This window comes from Oryctolagus cuniculus, chromosome 21 (assembly GCF_964237555.1).
Source record: "Oryctolagus cuniculus chromosome 21, mOryCun1.1, whole genome shotgun sequence".
NCBI lineage: Eukaryota > Metazoa > Chordata > Mammalia > Lagomorpha > Leporidae > Oryctolagus > Oryctolagus cuniculus.
Genome location: NC_091452.1, coordinates 13,578,615 through 13,594,545, shown reverse-complemented (window position 1 = coordinate 13,594,545; position 15,931 = coordinate 13,578,615). Strand labels below are relative to the sequence as shown.

Genomic DNA, 15,931 nt, shown 5'->3' with positions numbered 1-15,931 from the left:
TCATGACCCAGGTGGGTTGTCCCCAGAGCACCTCCAGTGTCCCCCTTCCTCAAGTTGCCCAGGGTTTCTCGGTCCCCTCTGCTCTGGTGCTTTCCAGGAACATGCAGAGGCAGTCTCTGTCCCCTCCAGCTCTTGCCGGCATCTCGCCTCCCTCCCCCAAGCCATCTCCTGCTCAGCGACTTGTCACTCGGCCAAGAGACCAACCCCCAAGCCTGCTGCCCTGTGTGGCCACAGCCAGCATGGAGCCAGGAAGTAGGGGCCTGAATGGACGGCTGTTTGGGTGCAGCCCTGCAGGAATTTCCACGTATTTTGCTGGCCGTTTGTTGTAACAGCGAGTGTATTCACTGCCAGGCTGTCCCGACTGCTGTCCACGCGGGACAATGGTCAGGGATCCGCAGCCCTACTCTGCAGGTGCATTCTCTGCATCACCTGGATTCAGGTCCTTTTCCCACGGAGGCCAAGCTGGGTCAAAATCATCATTCTTCTTCTCTTTGCAAATGGGTATCAGTTGCTAAAACCCCCTCCCAACAGAGACCCTCGGGGTCAAGAGAGCCCTAACCCATTTGCCGTGTCTGAAGGTCCCAAGAGGCTTTCAAAAGTCAAAAGACCCCCAAAAAAATCACAAAACTGGGTGTGCACTTTCCATATTTCCTTCTAGCAAGTTCGAGCTTTGAACAGAGGCACGCGGCACAAGGCAGTATCGTGGGGGTGGGGGTGGGCGACAAGATAGCGACAGGCTTCCTTTTCAGATGCACTCCCGGTGGGCCTGTGCTTTCTGGTCCGATCGTGGGAGCAAGTTTAAAGTGGTCTGGTCGTATCTAGCTATGCTGTGATCTCGCTCAGAGCAGTTTGGAGAAAGTAATCACACTTAAAGCGCCCTTACTCCCAGAGGTCCCCGCTCACTGCCAAGTTGCAATGGGTCTGACTCACGCATACCCCCTTCCCCACCCATTCTCCTGGACTGTTGAATAGGCGGGGGGAGATCAAGGGAAGAAGAAGTGATGTCAAGCTTACATGGAATTGTTGTAAAGAATGAATCCCTTTAGAGCTAATACTTTAAATGCACTACAAGGCAATTGTGCTATAATTGTTAAGTTCTCCAAGCGGCAAGTCTCTAAATGCATGGATGGATGTGTCCCCGCCACTTTGGGGGTCTGTGATCCTGAACTCGGAGCTGCCACAGCTCATAACTGGGTTGCATTTGCTGCCCGAGAGGTGGCCCCACAGGTTGGAGCAGGACTGCCTCAGGCTGCTGCTAGGGGCACAGTGTGTGGCGTCTGGTCCCCTGTGCGGATGGCCCACTGCCCAGCTCGGGCACAGCATGCCGACCTCATTTCGGGACAAGCCAAGCAGGACAGGTTGCTGCAGGCCTCTCATGGAGAAACTGTTGCCGGTGCCAAGAGTGTGAGAAGACGAAAGCCACTTGCTTGCTTTGTGCAAGCTGGGGCCTTGGCTCCTGGCTTGGTGTGCAGGGCTGCTGTCACAAAGCACTGCCAAGCCGGTGGCTTCGAAAGCAGAATGTATTATTGCGTCCCGGTTCTGAAGGCCGAGAGTCCAAGTTCAAGGTGCTGGCAGGTCTGGTTCTTTCAGAGCTGCGAGAGAGGAACAGATCCAAGCACGTGCTGCCTTCCTGGTCACAGGGCATGCCCCTGGCGTGTGTGTGTGTCCCCAAGATTCTCTTTCTATAAGGACACTGGTCGTATTGCACCAGGGCCTCCCTCTTGACCTCATTTTAAACTTGATGCCTGTAACATAGATGCTGAGGTCCTGGCAGTGGGGATGGCCAAGGTGTATTTGCAGAGGGCTGCGGTCAGCTCCCCAGGTGTTTTGGGAGGGCCCAGCCTTGCCCGAGTGCTCAGCGCTGGTTTCCCTGTGAGGCTTGTGGTGATGAAGGCTTCCGTTTCTACAGCTTCCTGATTCTGGGGCTGCATTTCTGCCTGCCTGCCCGCATCACCTCCCGACCCTGCTCCTCCAGCGATCCCTCCACATCTACACCACCGTCTCCCAAGTCAACCCTGACTCTGCGCTTTGCCCTCCCACCTTCTCTCGCACCCCAAGGCGGCTCTCCGTTCCGCTTCCTGCACCCCGATCTCCACCAGCTTCCTTCCCGCAGTGACTGCAGCTGGGCTTTCCACTCTATGGTCTCTCACCTGCGTTGTTGCAGCAACTGTGGGTTCTCTGTCCCCACCCTCTGCAATCCTTTTCATCACACACAGGCAGTCCCCAACATATGATGGTTCTACTTACGATCTCTAGACTTTACACTGGAAACACAGAAACCGCACGTGTGGAGTAGCAGCCATGCTTGGAATTGAATATGGGTGTTTTCCCGGCCTACTGCCTTGCAGGTGCACGATACCACCCCCACCTCAGCCCCACCCCCATGAGGAGAAGCAGCCTGTGCCAGGCGGTGGGCTGTGTTGCTAGGCCCTGGTGTGTGGCAGGTATACTCAACACCCCTTCTACTTAGGACATTTACAGCAGGTTTATTGGGAAGCCGGGGAGCGTCTGTGTTTCCTGAACATTGGCTTTGATCAGGTCACTCTGTCAATCAGACAGCTCCCAGGGGACTAATTCAAGACCAGCGCCCTTGGCTTCGCGTTGGAGGGGGCGCCACAATTTCACAAATCATTCACGTCTCCTATTGCTGAGCTCAGACTGCCATAGTGAGATGCATGGGCTGGAGGGGCTTAAAACCAGGCACGCATCTCTTGCAGTTCTGCAGGGCAGCCGTCTGGGACCGGGGGCCAGCGTGGCCAGCTTCTGCTGGGGCCCCTCTTCCTGCCTCACAGGTGTCTGCCTTCTTGCTGTGTGCTCACATGCAGAGAGAGACAGAGAGCGCTCTCTCTTCCTCTTCTTCATTTTCCAAATGTTCATTTGCATGTTATTTGAAAGGCAGATCTTCCATCCATTGGGTCACTCCCCAGATGCCTACAACAGCTGGGGCTGGGCCAGGCCAAACCCAGAAGCTGATAACTCCATCTGGGTCTCCCGCGGAGGTGGCAGGGACAAAGCTGAGCCATCACTGCTGCCTTCCAGGGTGCGCATGAGCAGGAGTGGGAGATCAGAAGTAAGGAAGCCAGGGAGAGGCATGGGGTGGGGGGGGAGCAGAGTTCGGATGTGGGTTTTGTGTGCGTTTTTAAAATTAATTTATTTATTTGAAAGGCAGAATTACAGAGAGGGAGAGAGAGAGACAGAGAGGTCTTCCACCTACTGGTTTACTCCCCAAATGACCACAACAGCTGGAGCCGGGCCAATCCGAAGCCAGGAGCCAGGAGCTCCTTCCAGGTCTCCCAGGCAGGTGCAGGGGCCCAAGGACTTGAGCCATCTTCCTCTGCTTTCTCGGGTACATTTAGCAGGGAGCTGGATCGGAAGCAGAGCAGCTAGGACTCGAGCTGGTGTTCTGATAGGAAATGTGGGTGTCAAGGGTGTGGTTTAACCCTCTGCACCACAACACCAGCTCCTGGCAAACCCACTGTTGGCTCCTGGGCTGTGCAGAAACAGGCAGAGGGTCAGAGCTAGGCTGCAGGCGGCAGCTTGCATTTCCGAGTTTTAGAGAAGCTGGGAGGCGCCTTTCCCAACTGCAGACTCAGTCCCTGGAGGGTGGTGGCCTCACCGTCCACTTAGGGGCCTGCACTGCCGGACTGTTACAGTCCCTTTTCTCAGGCCCTCTGCTGGTCCCCTAAAGCCACATCTTTGCAACACCCATGCCTTTGCAGGAGCAAGTGTCCCCGGGGGACCTGGCCCGTGGGAACCACTGAGAGCCACCTGCATCTCCTGCCACCACCATACTCCCGTTGTCCCCTGCAGACACACAGCCGGGAAAGGACACAGAGCCACAGCCCCAGCCCACCCATGCCCAGTCCTGAGTGCCACCAACCTTCACGTGGAGCGGGAGCGCCCGGGGCCCCTGACTGCTCTATGAAGCTCCCTCTCGGTCCCCTCCGGAGTCCTCTAATATGACTGCTGGCTAATTAAACCATCAAAGCCCCGAGTCCAGCAGCCCTGCCGGCAGCCTCCTAATGCCTGGTTTCAAGTGTTCAATCCGATGACGCTCGGAGTGGCCCAGCTCGCGCTTGCACAGCCAATTACTCCGCTCTTAACAACCACCCCTTGCACATCTGGAGCCTCAGCAGATGGGCTTTTTATTAGGCCTCCCTCCCTCTGGCGACTGCCTGCCTGCAGGCCACACCCCCACCCTGAGCCTGGCCACCCTCCCCACCCTCTGCATCTTGGGCCCAGCCCCAGTGCCCACGCCACGTGTGTCACCCTCAGTCTCCAGAGCACAAAGTGGAGAGGCCAGGATGGTTCCTCGGCTGGAGAAGAGAGGCCCGGTGTTGAGCGAGGGCAGCTGGGGGCCTTTCTCTCCAGCCAGGCTGGTCAATTTTCCAGGAGGATGTGGGTGGTCGGCAGCATCAGATCGTGTGGCCCCAGTGGCCTGCCCAGCACGTGACTTCGTTAGCTGCTGGGAGAGGCAGGGCACAGCCGGAATCCCCACGAGGTGCACAGGACATCAGGCCCTCCGGGGAATGGGGTTGCCTGCAGGTGGCATCCCCTGGAGACTTAAGGAAAACAGTGCAGGGTCAGAAGGGGAGGAGCGCATCCAAGTCCTCCCTGCCAGGCTGCCAGTGTTCGCTCCATCGGAGACCAGGGAAGGTACAGAGCGCAGGGGTCCTCGTGGCTCCCCAAGGCCTGGAGAGCTCGGCAGGTGCACTTGCTCGGGTCTCTCTGCCCCTTGTGATAAAGCCACGGACGCCATGGTGACAGCCCCGCCCTCAAGACCTCAGCTAATCCTAATCACCTCCCAAAGGCGCCACCTCCAGAAGCCTTTCACCTAAGAACTTGGGAATTCAAGTTCAATTCAATGTATCAACTCTCGGGAGATACATGCATGAACTTGGGAATTCAAGTTCAATTCAATGTATCAACTCTGGGGAGATACACGCATACCGTAGTGTGTAGCGAGAAAGTTTGTCTCTGCTGTAGCAGCAGTAGTCCCAGTGATACAGGAAGTTGGGCCAGTGGCAGCCTAACGGTCAGGAACAGTGGCTACCATTTAGGCAGTGAGAGATGACAGTGAGTGGCCGAGGGTGCCAGCCGGCACAGCGGGGAGTGGGATGGGTGGACGCTGGAGCTGGGAGCTTGCTAGTGCTGTGATCTTGCCTGACTCTGTGTGCCTCAATAGCCTCATCTGTGAAATGGACACAGCAAGTGTTAGTTTTCAGTCTTAGCCCTTTGGAGCTCTCTGTGACTTCTGTCCTGGACCCAGCCTGTGGAATCCTAATTCACAAATGTCCTCGGCAGCCTGAGCTGCTCCGGGCTGATGCACTGTGGGCCCTGCCAGCCCTCTGCCTCCATCTCCTGGCCCTCATCCTCACTCCCCCTCATGGCCACATTGGCCTCCTTGCACGACCTTGAACTCAACAACCTCATCCTCCCCCCATGGCCTTTGCACGTGCCTGTGTCACCTCCACCTCCTCCTGATTTATATTTTAGCACCACCTGAGCTCCCATCAATGTCGTATTTGCTTGCTTACTGTTTGTCTCCACTTACCCTCAATAATGCTGCAGGAAGCCAAGGGTGCGGGGTGCTCAGTACATACTAATTGACTGCATGAGTGCCCCACTTCAAGGTCATGGTCATCTACTCCTCGCATGTCACTCAGCTGGCTCGTCTGATCTCTGCTTGGACTGCTCACCAGGGTGTGCCTGCTGCCTCCCCGGGACAGTGGCTGTGTCCCTGTTGCTTGCCCAATATGTAGGCACGCTTCTGCCCAGGCAGGGTGACAACTATGCAGAATCACCCGGGACAACGGTGATCCTTGTCCATGAGGTCTGATGCGGGTACGCTGGCCTCCGTCAGCCTGGGACATTTCCCCCGGCTCAGTTCATTGACAGAAGTGAAGGTGAACAGGTGGACTGGAGGTGTTCAAAGACAGGAGTTGGGGAGCATTATCACAGAGACCCTGAAACCTGGGGCACGTGTCCTGTGCCTTGAAACTTTCTCCTGCACTCCTCTCTGGTTTCCCAGTACCTTCCAAAAGTGGTAAGTTTGGACTGTAGCAGGAATCCCAGGAACCTCAGCAAACTGAGCCATCCTCAGGTTTCCTCAGCGCTGGGCGCTGTCATCACCCAGAGAGACTGGTGGTATGTTTCAGTCATGTATTCATTCAACAAACGTTTGCTGAGTCTGCTCAATGTTGCAGACCCTGCGCTAGACCCCAGCAAGACCACCTTGGGCTTCCTGAGCTCTCTCCCCAGAAGGATCTTCCACAGTGCTTCCCCCTCCACAGGGAGAGGAAGCAGGACCCCCAGCACCCTGCACGTGTCCTCCAAAGGGGCCTGGGCTATTCTCTCACTGAGGGCAGTGGCGACTCCGTGCAGGTCCGGGGGGCAGATGCACAGTCCCCTCAAGACCCTGGCTAATGCTCCACCTGCGTTCTCTCCTCCAGCCCCCTGCCTCGGGCAAACAGTCCCCCACTAAGAACGGCAGCCCCTCCAAGTGCCCCCGCTTCCTCAAGGTCAAGAACTGGGAGACAGACGTGGTTCTCACTGATACCCTGCACCTTAAGAGCACCCTGGTGAGTACCTGTGGGGGCTGCGGGGTGCACCAGGGCCTGTCAACTTTGGCGCTGTCCCCATTTGGAACCGGGTCAGTCTTGGGAGGTGGTGAGGGTGGGGAGGACCACCTGTGCCTTGGCTTGTCACAACCAGGTGTCAGTACCCACTGCCCCACCAGGTGTCAGTACCCACCCCCCCACCAAGTATCAGTACCCACCTCCCCTCTAGGTGTCAATACCCACCCCCACACCAGATATCAGTACCCACCCCCCACCAGGTGTCAGTACCTACACCCCACCACCAAGTAACAGTATCCACCCCACCAGGTGTCAGTACCCACCCCCACACCAGGTGTGAGTACCCACCCTATACCAGGTGTGAGTACCTACCCCCACACCAGGTGTCAGTATCCACCCCCTACCAGGTGTCAAGACCCACCCCCACCAGGTGTGAGTACCCACCCCCCCACCAGGTGTTGGTACCCACCCCACCACCACCAAGTATCAGTACCCACCCCACACCAGGCGTCAGGACCCACACCCACCACCAAGTGTCAGTACCCACCCCCCACCAGGTGTCAGTACCGTCTCCAGACATTGCCTAAAATCTCGGCAAGACACTCACCCTTTGAGTATTCACTGGTGAGTACTCAGGAGTAAGTGCTCTTGGTCCCTGTACCTCATTCCCAAAACACCCGAGGGGCTCGGGAAGGCACCCCGCGGCCTGCTTGAGCGCTGCTGGAACGCTGAGCTGAGCGTCCTGGCCCGCACAGCAGGCTGTGCAGCTGTCGCAGCGTCTGAAACCTCAGCCAGCTAACGCACTGCTCTGCAATTTTGTAGGCAGCAGGCGTCTTGGAGGAATGGTGTACCTGTTAGCTACGGCAGCGGAACAAACCGCCCCGAAGCTTAGTGGCGGAGAACAGCACCAGCGGCTACTAGTCAAACTCTACAGGCTGGGCTGGGCTCGGGGGTCACCCTGGGGCTTTCTCAGGCACCTGTGGTCCCTGAGGAGTCAGCCCAGGCCAGGCTGGTCTAGGATGGCCCTGGCTGAGATAACTCTTTTTTGTTGTTGTTATTTATTTTAATTTTTATTTATTTATTTGAAAGGCAGAGAGATAGAGATCTCCCACCTGCTGTTCACTCCTCCAAATGCCTGCAGTGTCTGGGGCTGGGTCAAGCCAAAGCCTGGAGCTAGGAACTCAGTGCGAGGCCCCCACGTGCATAGCAGGGACTCAAGTACTTGAGTCATCACCCGCTGCCTCCCAGGGCGCCCATTAGCAGAAAGCTGGAATTGGACACAGAGCCGGGATGAGAACCCAGGCACTGTGATATAGGATACAGGCTCTTAACCCGAGCAGCATCTTAACTGCTGTGCCAAACACCCTCCCCAGGGCTCAGACAACTACTTCACATGGTCTCCTCTGTTGGCCAGTAGCCTGGGCTTGCTCACGTGTGGCTGCAGGGCCCTGGGGGAGTGAACAGAAGTGTGCGAGATCTCTTGAGACCTGGTCCAGAACTGCCACATTCTTTAGGCCCAAAACCAGTCCAGACTCGAGGGGTAACAGAACAGGGTGGCGGGGTAGGGGCCCCCTTCTTGATGGGGGAATCAAAGTCAAGTTTCACAAGCAATGATGACAAGGAAGGAAAGACAAGAACCATGCCCATCAGTTCCAGGTCCACAGCTCAACATGGCCAAGCAATGCCCGGCTTTGTCTTGCAGGAAACCGGATGCACCGAGCACATATGCATGGGGTCCATCATGTTCCCCTCCCAGCACACACGGAGGCCGGAAGACATCCGCACAAAAGAGCAGCTCTTCCCTCTTGCCAAAGAATTCATCGATCAGTACTACTCCTCCATTAAAAGGCAAGTAGGCGCCGCCTCTCGGAGGCCCGGGGCAAGCTCCCTGTGCTGAGAACAAAGACCCCGGCTCCAGCCTTAGCCACAGGTGCACGAGAGCCTGAGCACGCCCAGGGATGGAAACCTGGCAGCCCAGCAGCCCACGCTGGCTGCCAGAAGCGTGTCGGTTGCGTTTACAAAGGATGGCCTAAAATCTGGTATCCTTCTAGCAAGTTCATAGGCACAAAAACTCTCCCACCTTTTCACAAAAAGGCACGCATGAGAATGTTCACAGGGACATTGTTTATGGTAGGAAAAGGAAAAGAAGCAGTAGGAAACTGGCCCAACTCTGTCAGCAACGGAGTGGGGGAAAAAAAAAGTTGTCTGGTCCAGGCCTGGAATAGTATACAGCTGGAGGCAATGAAGGGGTTAGCATCGTGCATGTTCATGTTCATGTTCACAGGGACGACTTTGAACAAAAGAGACCGAGGACCAGTTGGGGAAGGAGAGATGGGACACAGCACCATTTATGTAACCTTTGAAAGCAGGCTGACTAATATTGTGTGTGGTTTACACAGGTGGCCAAAGCATAAACAAATGTCTGACGACGGTAAATGCCAGTCTCACGACAGCAGCCACTTCTGGGGAGAGTGTGGGCTGGGCTGAGAATATTGTCCCCCAGGAGCTGTCAAATTATCCCTTAGGCCGGGGGGTGGGGGTGGTCATTCCTTGTCCAAGAAGTCTTCCAAAAGTTCATAGACAAGGTGGGGGCTTCAAAATGTTTGTGGCAAAATAAACTTAGCTTTGAAGTCCGTTTCCCACAAGTTTTTGGAAGTACCCTCGTGTTACTCTCTCTTGTAAACCTGAAATCTTCCATAGTCATTTACCATTCCGTGATTAAATTCGCTGCCAACATTTAGAAGTTAGAAGCGATCCTGTGAAAAGTCAGATCTCCAGTTGCTCTTGCGAGCAGATCTGAGAGCCTCGGGGCCCCCTTCCTATCCGGCGACATCCAATCGGCTGTGCTTCTTGGACGAGGCCTGGGCTCGCTTCTGTGCCACAGTCCCCACCCAGCCAGCGTGGTCCACTGCATACTGCTAGAGGCATGGTGGACACATGAGTCTGCAGCCTCAGCTCAAACTCTCGTGTGCAGAAACCAGCTCAGGACTCTCTGTGGCCCCTGGCCTCCCGCAGTAGCTGAGCCCTCCGCCAGCTTCTGACTCCCTGTCCATGACCCTCCCCTCCTCACTCAGATTTGGCTCCAAAGCCCACATGGAGAGACTGGAGGAGGTGAATAAGGAGATCGAAAGCACCAGCACCTACCAGCTCAAGGACACGGAGCTCATCTACGGGGCCAAGCATGCCTGGCGGAACGCCTCCCGCTGCGTCGGCAGGATCCAGTGGTCCAAGCTGCAGGTAGGTGGTGAGGCCCGGAGGCCTCCAAGGGCCCTTTGGTAAGGGGAGGGGACGGGACCGGGGATTGTGGGTGGAGCTTTAAGAGGGTCAGCTCCTAAGGCAGGCATTTGGCCTACTGGCAAAGGCAGCTGGGAAGCCCGTGTCCCACATCAGAGCGCCTGGGTTCCATACCCGGCTCCAGCTCCTGACCCCAGCTCCCTGCTGATGCAGCTCTTGCCAGGCAGTGCTGGCTCTGATCTCTGGGTTCCTGCCACTCACGTGGGAGGCCTGGACTGTGCTCCTGGCTGCTGGCTTTGGCCCCAGCCCGGGGCCATTGCGCGCATCTGGGGAGTGGGCCGGTAGCTGGGAGCACTGTCTCTCTCTTGCTCTCTGACCCTCGAGTAAATTTTTTTTTAAAGATTTATTTATTTATTTATTTGAAAGTCAGAGTTATATATATATATATATATATATAGAGAGAGAGAGAGAGAGAGAGAGAGAGAGAAGAGTGAGAGAGAGAGAGAGGTCTTCCATCAGCTGGTTCACTCCCCAGTTGGCTGTAACAGCTGGAGCTGTGCCAATCCGAAGCCAGGAGCCAGGAGCTTCTTCCTGGTCTCCCACGCAGGTGCAGGGGCCCAAGCACTTGGGCCATCTTCCACTGCTTTCCCAGGCCATAGCAGAGAGCTGGACTGGAAGAGGAGCTGCCAAGACTAGAACCAGCACCCATATGGGATGCCAGTGCTTGAGGCCAGGGCGTTAACCTGCTGCGCCACAGTGCCAGCCCCCTCAAGTAAATTTTTTAAAAAAGAGAGAGACCAACTCCTAGCAAGATTCCCTGGTGCCCATCCCGGCATTTGTTGGATCCCAGATTCTCAGATCAAGGCCACAATGGGTGATAGTCAGGCCTTAGTTAGCCAGCACAGCGGATTTTTTACCTTTAATGACTTGTCAGTTTCCTGGTAGGGTTTACGGTCCCCAGTGTACCATACACCTCACCACTCCCATTTGTCTTACACCCACTCTTGTCGCTGCTGTCTGCCTCCTCCCTGAAGGTACCCGTTTCAGTGTCGCCTCGTGTGATTTTATTCTAGGGAGTCACTGAGAGCTGGAAGTAGATTAGTTATCAAGATCACAGGGCGTTGGTTTGATCTCGTAAGAGGAAAAGGAACCAGCTCATTCAGACTCCCTCTGTTACTCACCATCCCTCTCCCACGGTTAGGGGTGTTTGCCTGCTCTGAGTAACCTCGGTTATTAACATAGAAAACCCAGCCCGGGACCAAGTCCTGCCATGCTCGTCGCTCCCCTGGGGCAGCATCTAGGACAGCCCCCGCCTTCCTCCTAACGCGGGAAGACCGTGGGTGCCCGGAGCCTCGGGGGTGGGACCGCGGGGCAGCCAGACTCACTGTGGGCCTCCTGCAGGTGTTTGATGCCCGAGACTGCACCACGGCTCACGGCATGTTCAACTACATCTGCAACCACATCAAGTACGCCACCAACAAAGGGAACCTCAGGTGAGCGCCCCCTGCTGGACGCCGGGGTGGGGGTGGCCGGGGAGCCTCAGGTCCCCGCTGCAGGGATCCTGGACCCTGGTTCACCGGGCAAGACTTGTGGGGAGCCGGGCCACGCTGGGAGAGCTGTCCTGTGCATCGCCTCTGGGACAAGCAGATGCTAGTACAGTTTGTAAAATGATGGCAGCAAACACCGTACTCGACATCACCCAGGGAAAAGGCAGGCAGGAGTGTTTCAGGTTCCCAGGAATAGGAACATCCCATTGCCAGCCACGACTTCCCCCACCTCCTGCTCTGTGGGCAGACCCACTTCTGATGCCACCCCTGGTAAAACAGGCACCGTCTCCTCCTGCTGCCTGCTCATCCTGCCTTCAGGCCCCGCCGCTGCTGGCCACAACCGCGGATGCCTGTTGCACCAGGACAAGAACCAAACTGCAGGGGCAGGCGGGAGTCATGGGGGTGGCGGCCTCCATCACAGCAAGCCTCAGCCGGGAGAGGCGCCCACAGGCAGCTGGCTGCACTTGCTCATCCCACTCCATCTGTTCCCAGCTGCTAAAGATCAGCCTGGCCCCACCCTAGAGATGCTGCTGGGCTGGCTAACCAGCCTGCGCGGCCACACGGAGCTTATCCAGAGTGGCTTATTTGCATTAAACACTGATTTTCTTGGATGTGTCTCTTCTTTGAAAGAGAAATTCATCATGTCTGCCAAGGGTCTGAGCCCACTGGTAGGAAGAGAGCTTAGAATCTGAGCCTGCACCTACATGGCAAATTAGCGTGCAGGTCTCTCTCCCAGGCAGCCTCGCCCCTCAGAGGATATCCAAGAACCCTCCCTCTTCACATCTTGACCATTCATGGAGGAACCAGGCGTGGACCCTCCAAGAGTTTATGAGCCAGTCTGGTGGTTTTCAAATGGTGCTGTGATGGTGGTGAGGGAGGGTCGCCCCAGACCCAGCAATGCACCTCCACTTTTTAAAATTATTTGTGCAAGCAGAGCTTGTAAAGAAAATTTGCAGCTGGATTTTTAAAGTTTAAGTTCCCTGTCTGAAAACAATGAGAAAGCCATCCAAGAATAGAGACCATGTATCAGAATAATTGATACAGAAGAGGGGGTGTTAGTCCATTTTGTTGTTCTTGATACTATGATGAAATACCCGAGGCAGGCTCTTTTATCAAGAACAGAGGTTGGTTTTGGCTTGCAGGTCTGGAGGTGAAGCTGGCAGAGTCGCCAGGTGACGTGGAGCACCGCACGGCAGGACACAGAGCGTGGGTGTCTGTCGGGATCTGTGTGTCTCTCCTGCTTGTAAAGTCACAAGGATTTAATCACGGGAACCCTACCCTAATGCCATAATCGGGTTCCGTTTCCTCTCCCTTAATGCTATTAGCATACGGCTTGGGGCACGAGCATCCTGGAGGAGTTTGGGGGGGGGGGGACAAGCCGTTTTCACACCATAACGGAGAGGAAAAGGTCGAAGAAGAGGGGCAGAGGAGGAGGTAAAGGCCGGGCATCCCACCGGCCCTGCTGCGAGATTCTGCTGAGGCCCTCGCGCTCAGAGAGAGAGAAAGCACCTCCTTCCTACACTTGCTGTGCGACTCGGCCTTTCTCAGCATGCTGTAGCTACGCGTACCACACGAACGTGCCTTAGCTGGCGCTCCTGCAGAGACACGGCAACAGGTGGCCCACTCCGTGTGTATCTCCTGGACGGCACTGAGACATCTGGGGGCTGGGATTCATAAGACACGTGACTCTCAACTTACCCCTAGGTGTGACCCTAGGTGTGACACCCCCCCCCAGACACACACACCCGCAGCTTGAAATGCTCTTGTATTCTCTTGCATAAAAATGTTCTCAGAAGGAAGGCCCAGTGACCTTGGCAAGACCGGGGGTGTTACATGTAAGCAGGGCCTTTGACTTTGGCCTTGAAGTTGGGCTTCTGACAGCAGAGAGAGGGAGCCGGGCAGTGGGACCAGCAGGGGCAACGTTCTAGGGGAAAGCTCTCTTGGGAGCAGATCTGGGACCAACGGTTAGCCCTGACACGTGACCCGCTGAGTTGACCCAAGAAGCAACCAGGACAGTGGAATTCAGTGCCCTGATGGGACAGGTGCGTGCAGGCAGCCAGAACTCCTGTCACGCTGTAACACTGAACCACGTGTGAGCAAATGATTCAACTTGGAATTCTGCTGATGCCATGGAGAAAGGCTCGACTTGGTGCTCGGGTGTCACCTGCACTTCTTTCATGCTTGCTCATCTGCCTTCTAACAAGGGAGCCTTGAGATCTGCAGCTTCTACAGTTTAGCAACAGAATTCAGGCTCCAAGGTTGCCTAGGTAGGCAGGCGAGGGCCATGGGTGGTGACCTGCAGTTTTGTCCTCACTAAATAAATGAGAGTATGCGGGCAGGTTGATTTCTTCCTCATCCTGAGGCTGTATATGATTTACAAGGGTGGAGGGTGGACAGACTCGGAGAGAAGGATGATGATGGTGGTGGAAGAAAGGCTGGAACTAGAAATCGACCATGCATCCTTAAAGGGGCCAGGGTCCGATTGTCCCTAGAGATGAGCTGCTGTGAAAGAACTTTCTGGAAGCCTGGCTCAAGTCAATGTTGTTTTAAAATCTCCAGCTGCAGAAGCATTTTTGCTTACAGCAAGCTGGCACGGGGCCTCTGCAGGCAGTGGAAGAAGAAGCCATGGTCCTTCCCTCCAACAGGTGTCCCAGTGGCCCAGGGGAGCCTGCGCAGGAGTAAGCCACCCCCAGCCTCCAGCAGGTGTTGGCCTGGGCGTCACCGTGTCCAGCACGTCACAGTGTGCAGGGTCGGCCCTGACGAGTGTGTCCTCCCCTGTCCCCCGCAGGTCGGCCATCACCATATTTCCCCAGAGGACTGATGGCAAGCATGACTTCCGTGTCTGGAACTCTCAGCTCATCCGCTACGCCGGCTACAAGCAGCCCGATGGCTCCACCCTGGGGGACCCAGCCAACGTACAGTTCACAGAGGTACGAGTGTGCATGCCCCCGCCTGGGCGCTCAGGGCCCCAAGAAGCCTTTTGGAATCTCAGTTGATTGGTTTTTATTTATTTGAAAGGCAGAGGGACAGAGACAGACAGAGACCTCTCACCTGCTGGTTGACTCCCCAAATGCCCACGCTAGCTGGAGTGATGCAAGGCTGGGAACTCCCGGGTCTCCCCCATGGGTGGCAGGGACTCAAACATTTGAGCCATCACCTGCCACCTCCCATGGTGTGCCTTAGCAGGAAGCTGGAATTGGAAGCAACGCCAGGACTTGAACCCAGGCACTCCGATATAGGATGTGGGTACCCCAAGTAGCGTCACAACCATTGCACCAAACGCCTGCCCTCCCCAGTGGTCTCTATGCAAGCACGCTTCCTGTTTAGTGTTTCCATCCGAGCGAGAGCAGCTGGTGGCATTCTATTTGTCCTCCTCCAGACCCCCGTCCCATTTGGTTGTCCCCTCCCTTGTCTTTCTGGAATCTTTACAGCTGGGCATTTGGTCATTTTCCTCTCGTGACCTCACACAACCATTTTGTTGGGAACTATCGTCCTATTTCACAGACAGATAGACTGAGTCTCATTGAGGCCAAGTGAGTAAAGGAAAAGCTAGAACTGCAGCTTAATCTTTTGCCTTCCACCAAAAGGAAAGGAGCTGATATGTGGGAGCCAGGTCTGGCATTCTGGCATCCTGTCTGAGTTGAGCACTATATCAGGCCCGTATCATTCATTCATTCCCTTATTTCTACAATGATTCAGCCACCCAACCATTCTTTGAGTCTGCATGGCACCAGCACCACCACCATTGCTGGTGGCCCAAGTCAATTCAAAAAACCCCCGGAAAAGTGAGCACCCCCCCCCCCCACCATCCAGCTTCCTCCCAGGTGGTCGTGTGGACAGGCAGTACAGGTAAGACACGGTAGCCTGTCTGGATTGTCACTACCTCTTGTTTGTCACCCAGCCCAGCCCCAGGGGATTGTGTCTTTGTTCTTTCCTTGAACCCCACCTCCAAGACAGAGCTGGCAGGGCTAAGAGTTGCCCCACCCCCTCGTGGCTGCTGGCTTCATTTGCCTATGGCTTCTCTTATTAAAATAGCATTGTCATGAGGAGGGGGGCTGTAACCAGGGCGACCAGGAGTCAGCACCTGTGCAGTTCCAGCCTCAGCCAGATTCTCTGCTCCACTTGGCTGAGCACTAACTCTGTACTTGGCCGACCTTGTCTCGTGGATACCAAGTCATGAACGCTGCAGCCTCTCTGCCCGTTCTGTCTGCAGACAGGATGCGTTCCCTCAGTACAGCCTCAAGAACCACCCCCAAACCTGACCGCAGAATTACGCCTTCAGATACCCTCTCACCCAGCACAACCCAAGGGGCAGCCACTGGCGGCTCACGGCTTTGAGCAACTTCCACTGTGGCTTGTCCAAACAGAGATGAGTCAGAAATGAAATGTACACACCAGATCACTTACAGACTGATTTATCTGTTTGAAAGGCAAAGTTACAGACTGGGAGAGACAGAGACAGAGAGAGATCTTCCATCTGCTGGTTCACTCCCCAAACGGCTGCAAATGTGCCCATCCAGCCAGGAGCTTCTTCTGGGTCTCTCACATGGGTGCAGGGGCCCAAGCACTTGG

The 15,931-nt window shown here is 55.7% G+C and overlaps 1 protein-coding gene across 1 annotated transcript in view; it reads left to right on the top strand.

Moving 5' to 3' along the window:
* Positions 1 to 15,931, top strand: part of NOS1 (nitric oxide synthase 1) — a gene marked incomplete at its 5' end in the record, with an annotated part of 86,199 nt that overhangs the window by 23,013 nt on the left and 47,255 nt on the right. The window contains 5 exon segments of the mRNA NM_001082385.1: positions 6,453 to 6,581; positions 8,281 to 8,426; positions 9,653 to 9,815; positions 11,214 to 11,305; positions 14,148 to 14,289. Of these exon segments, the coding sequence (NP_001075854.1) occupies positions 6,453 to 6,581; positions 8,281 to 8,426; positions 9,653 to 9,815; positions 11,214 to 11,305; positions 14,148 to 14,289 (672 nt within the window).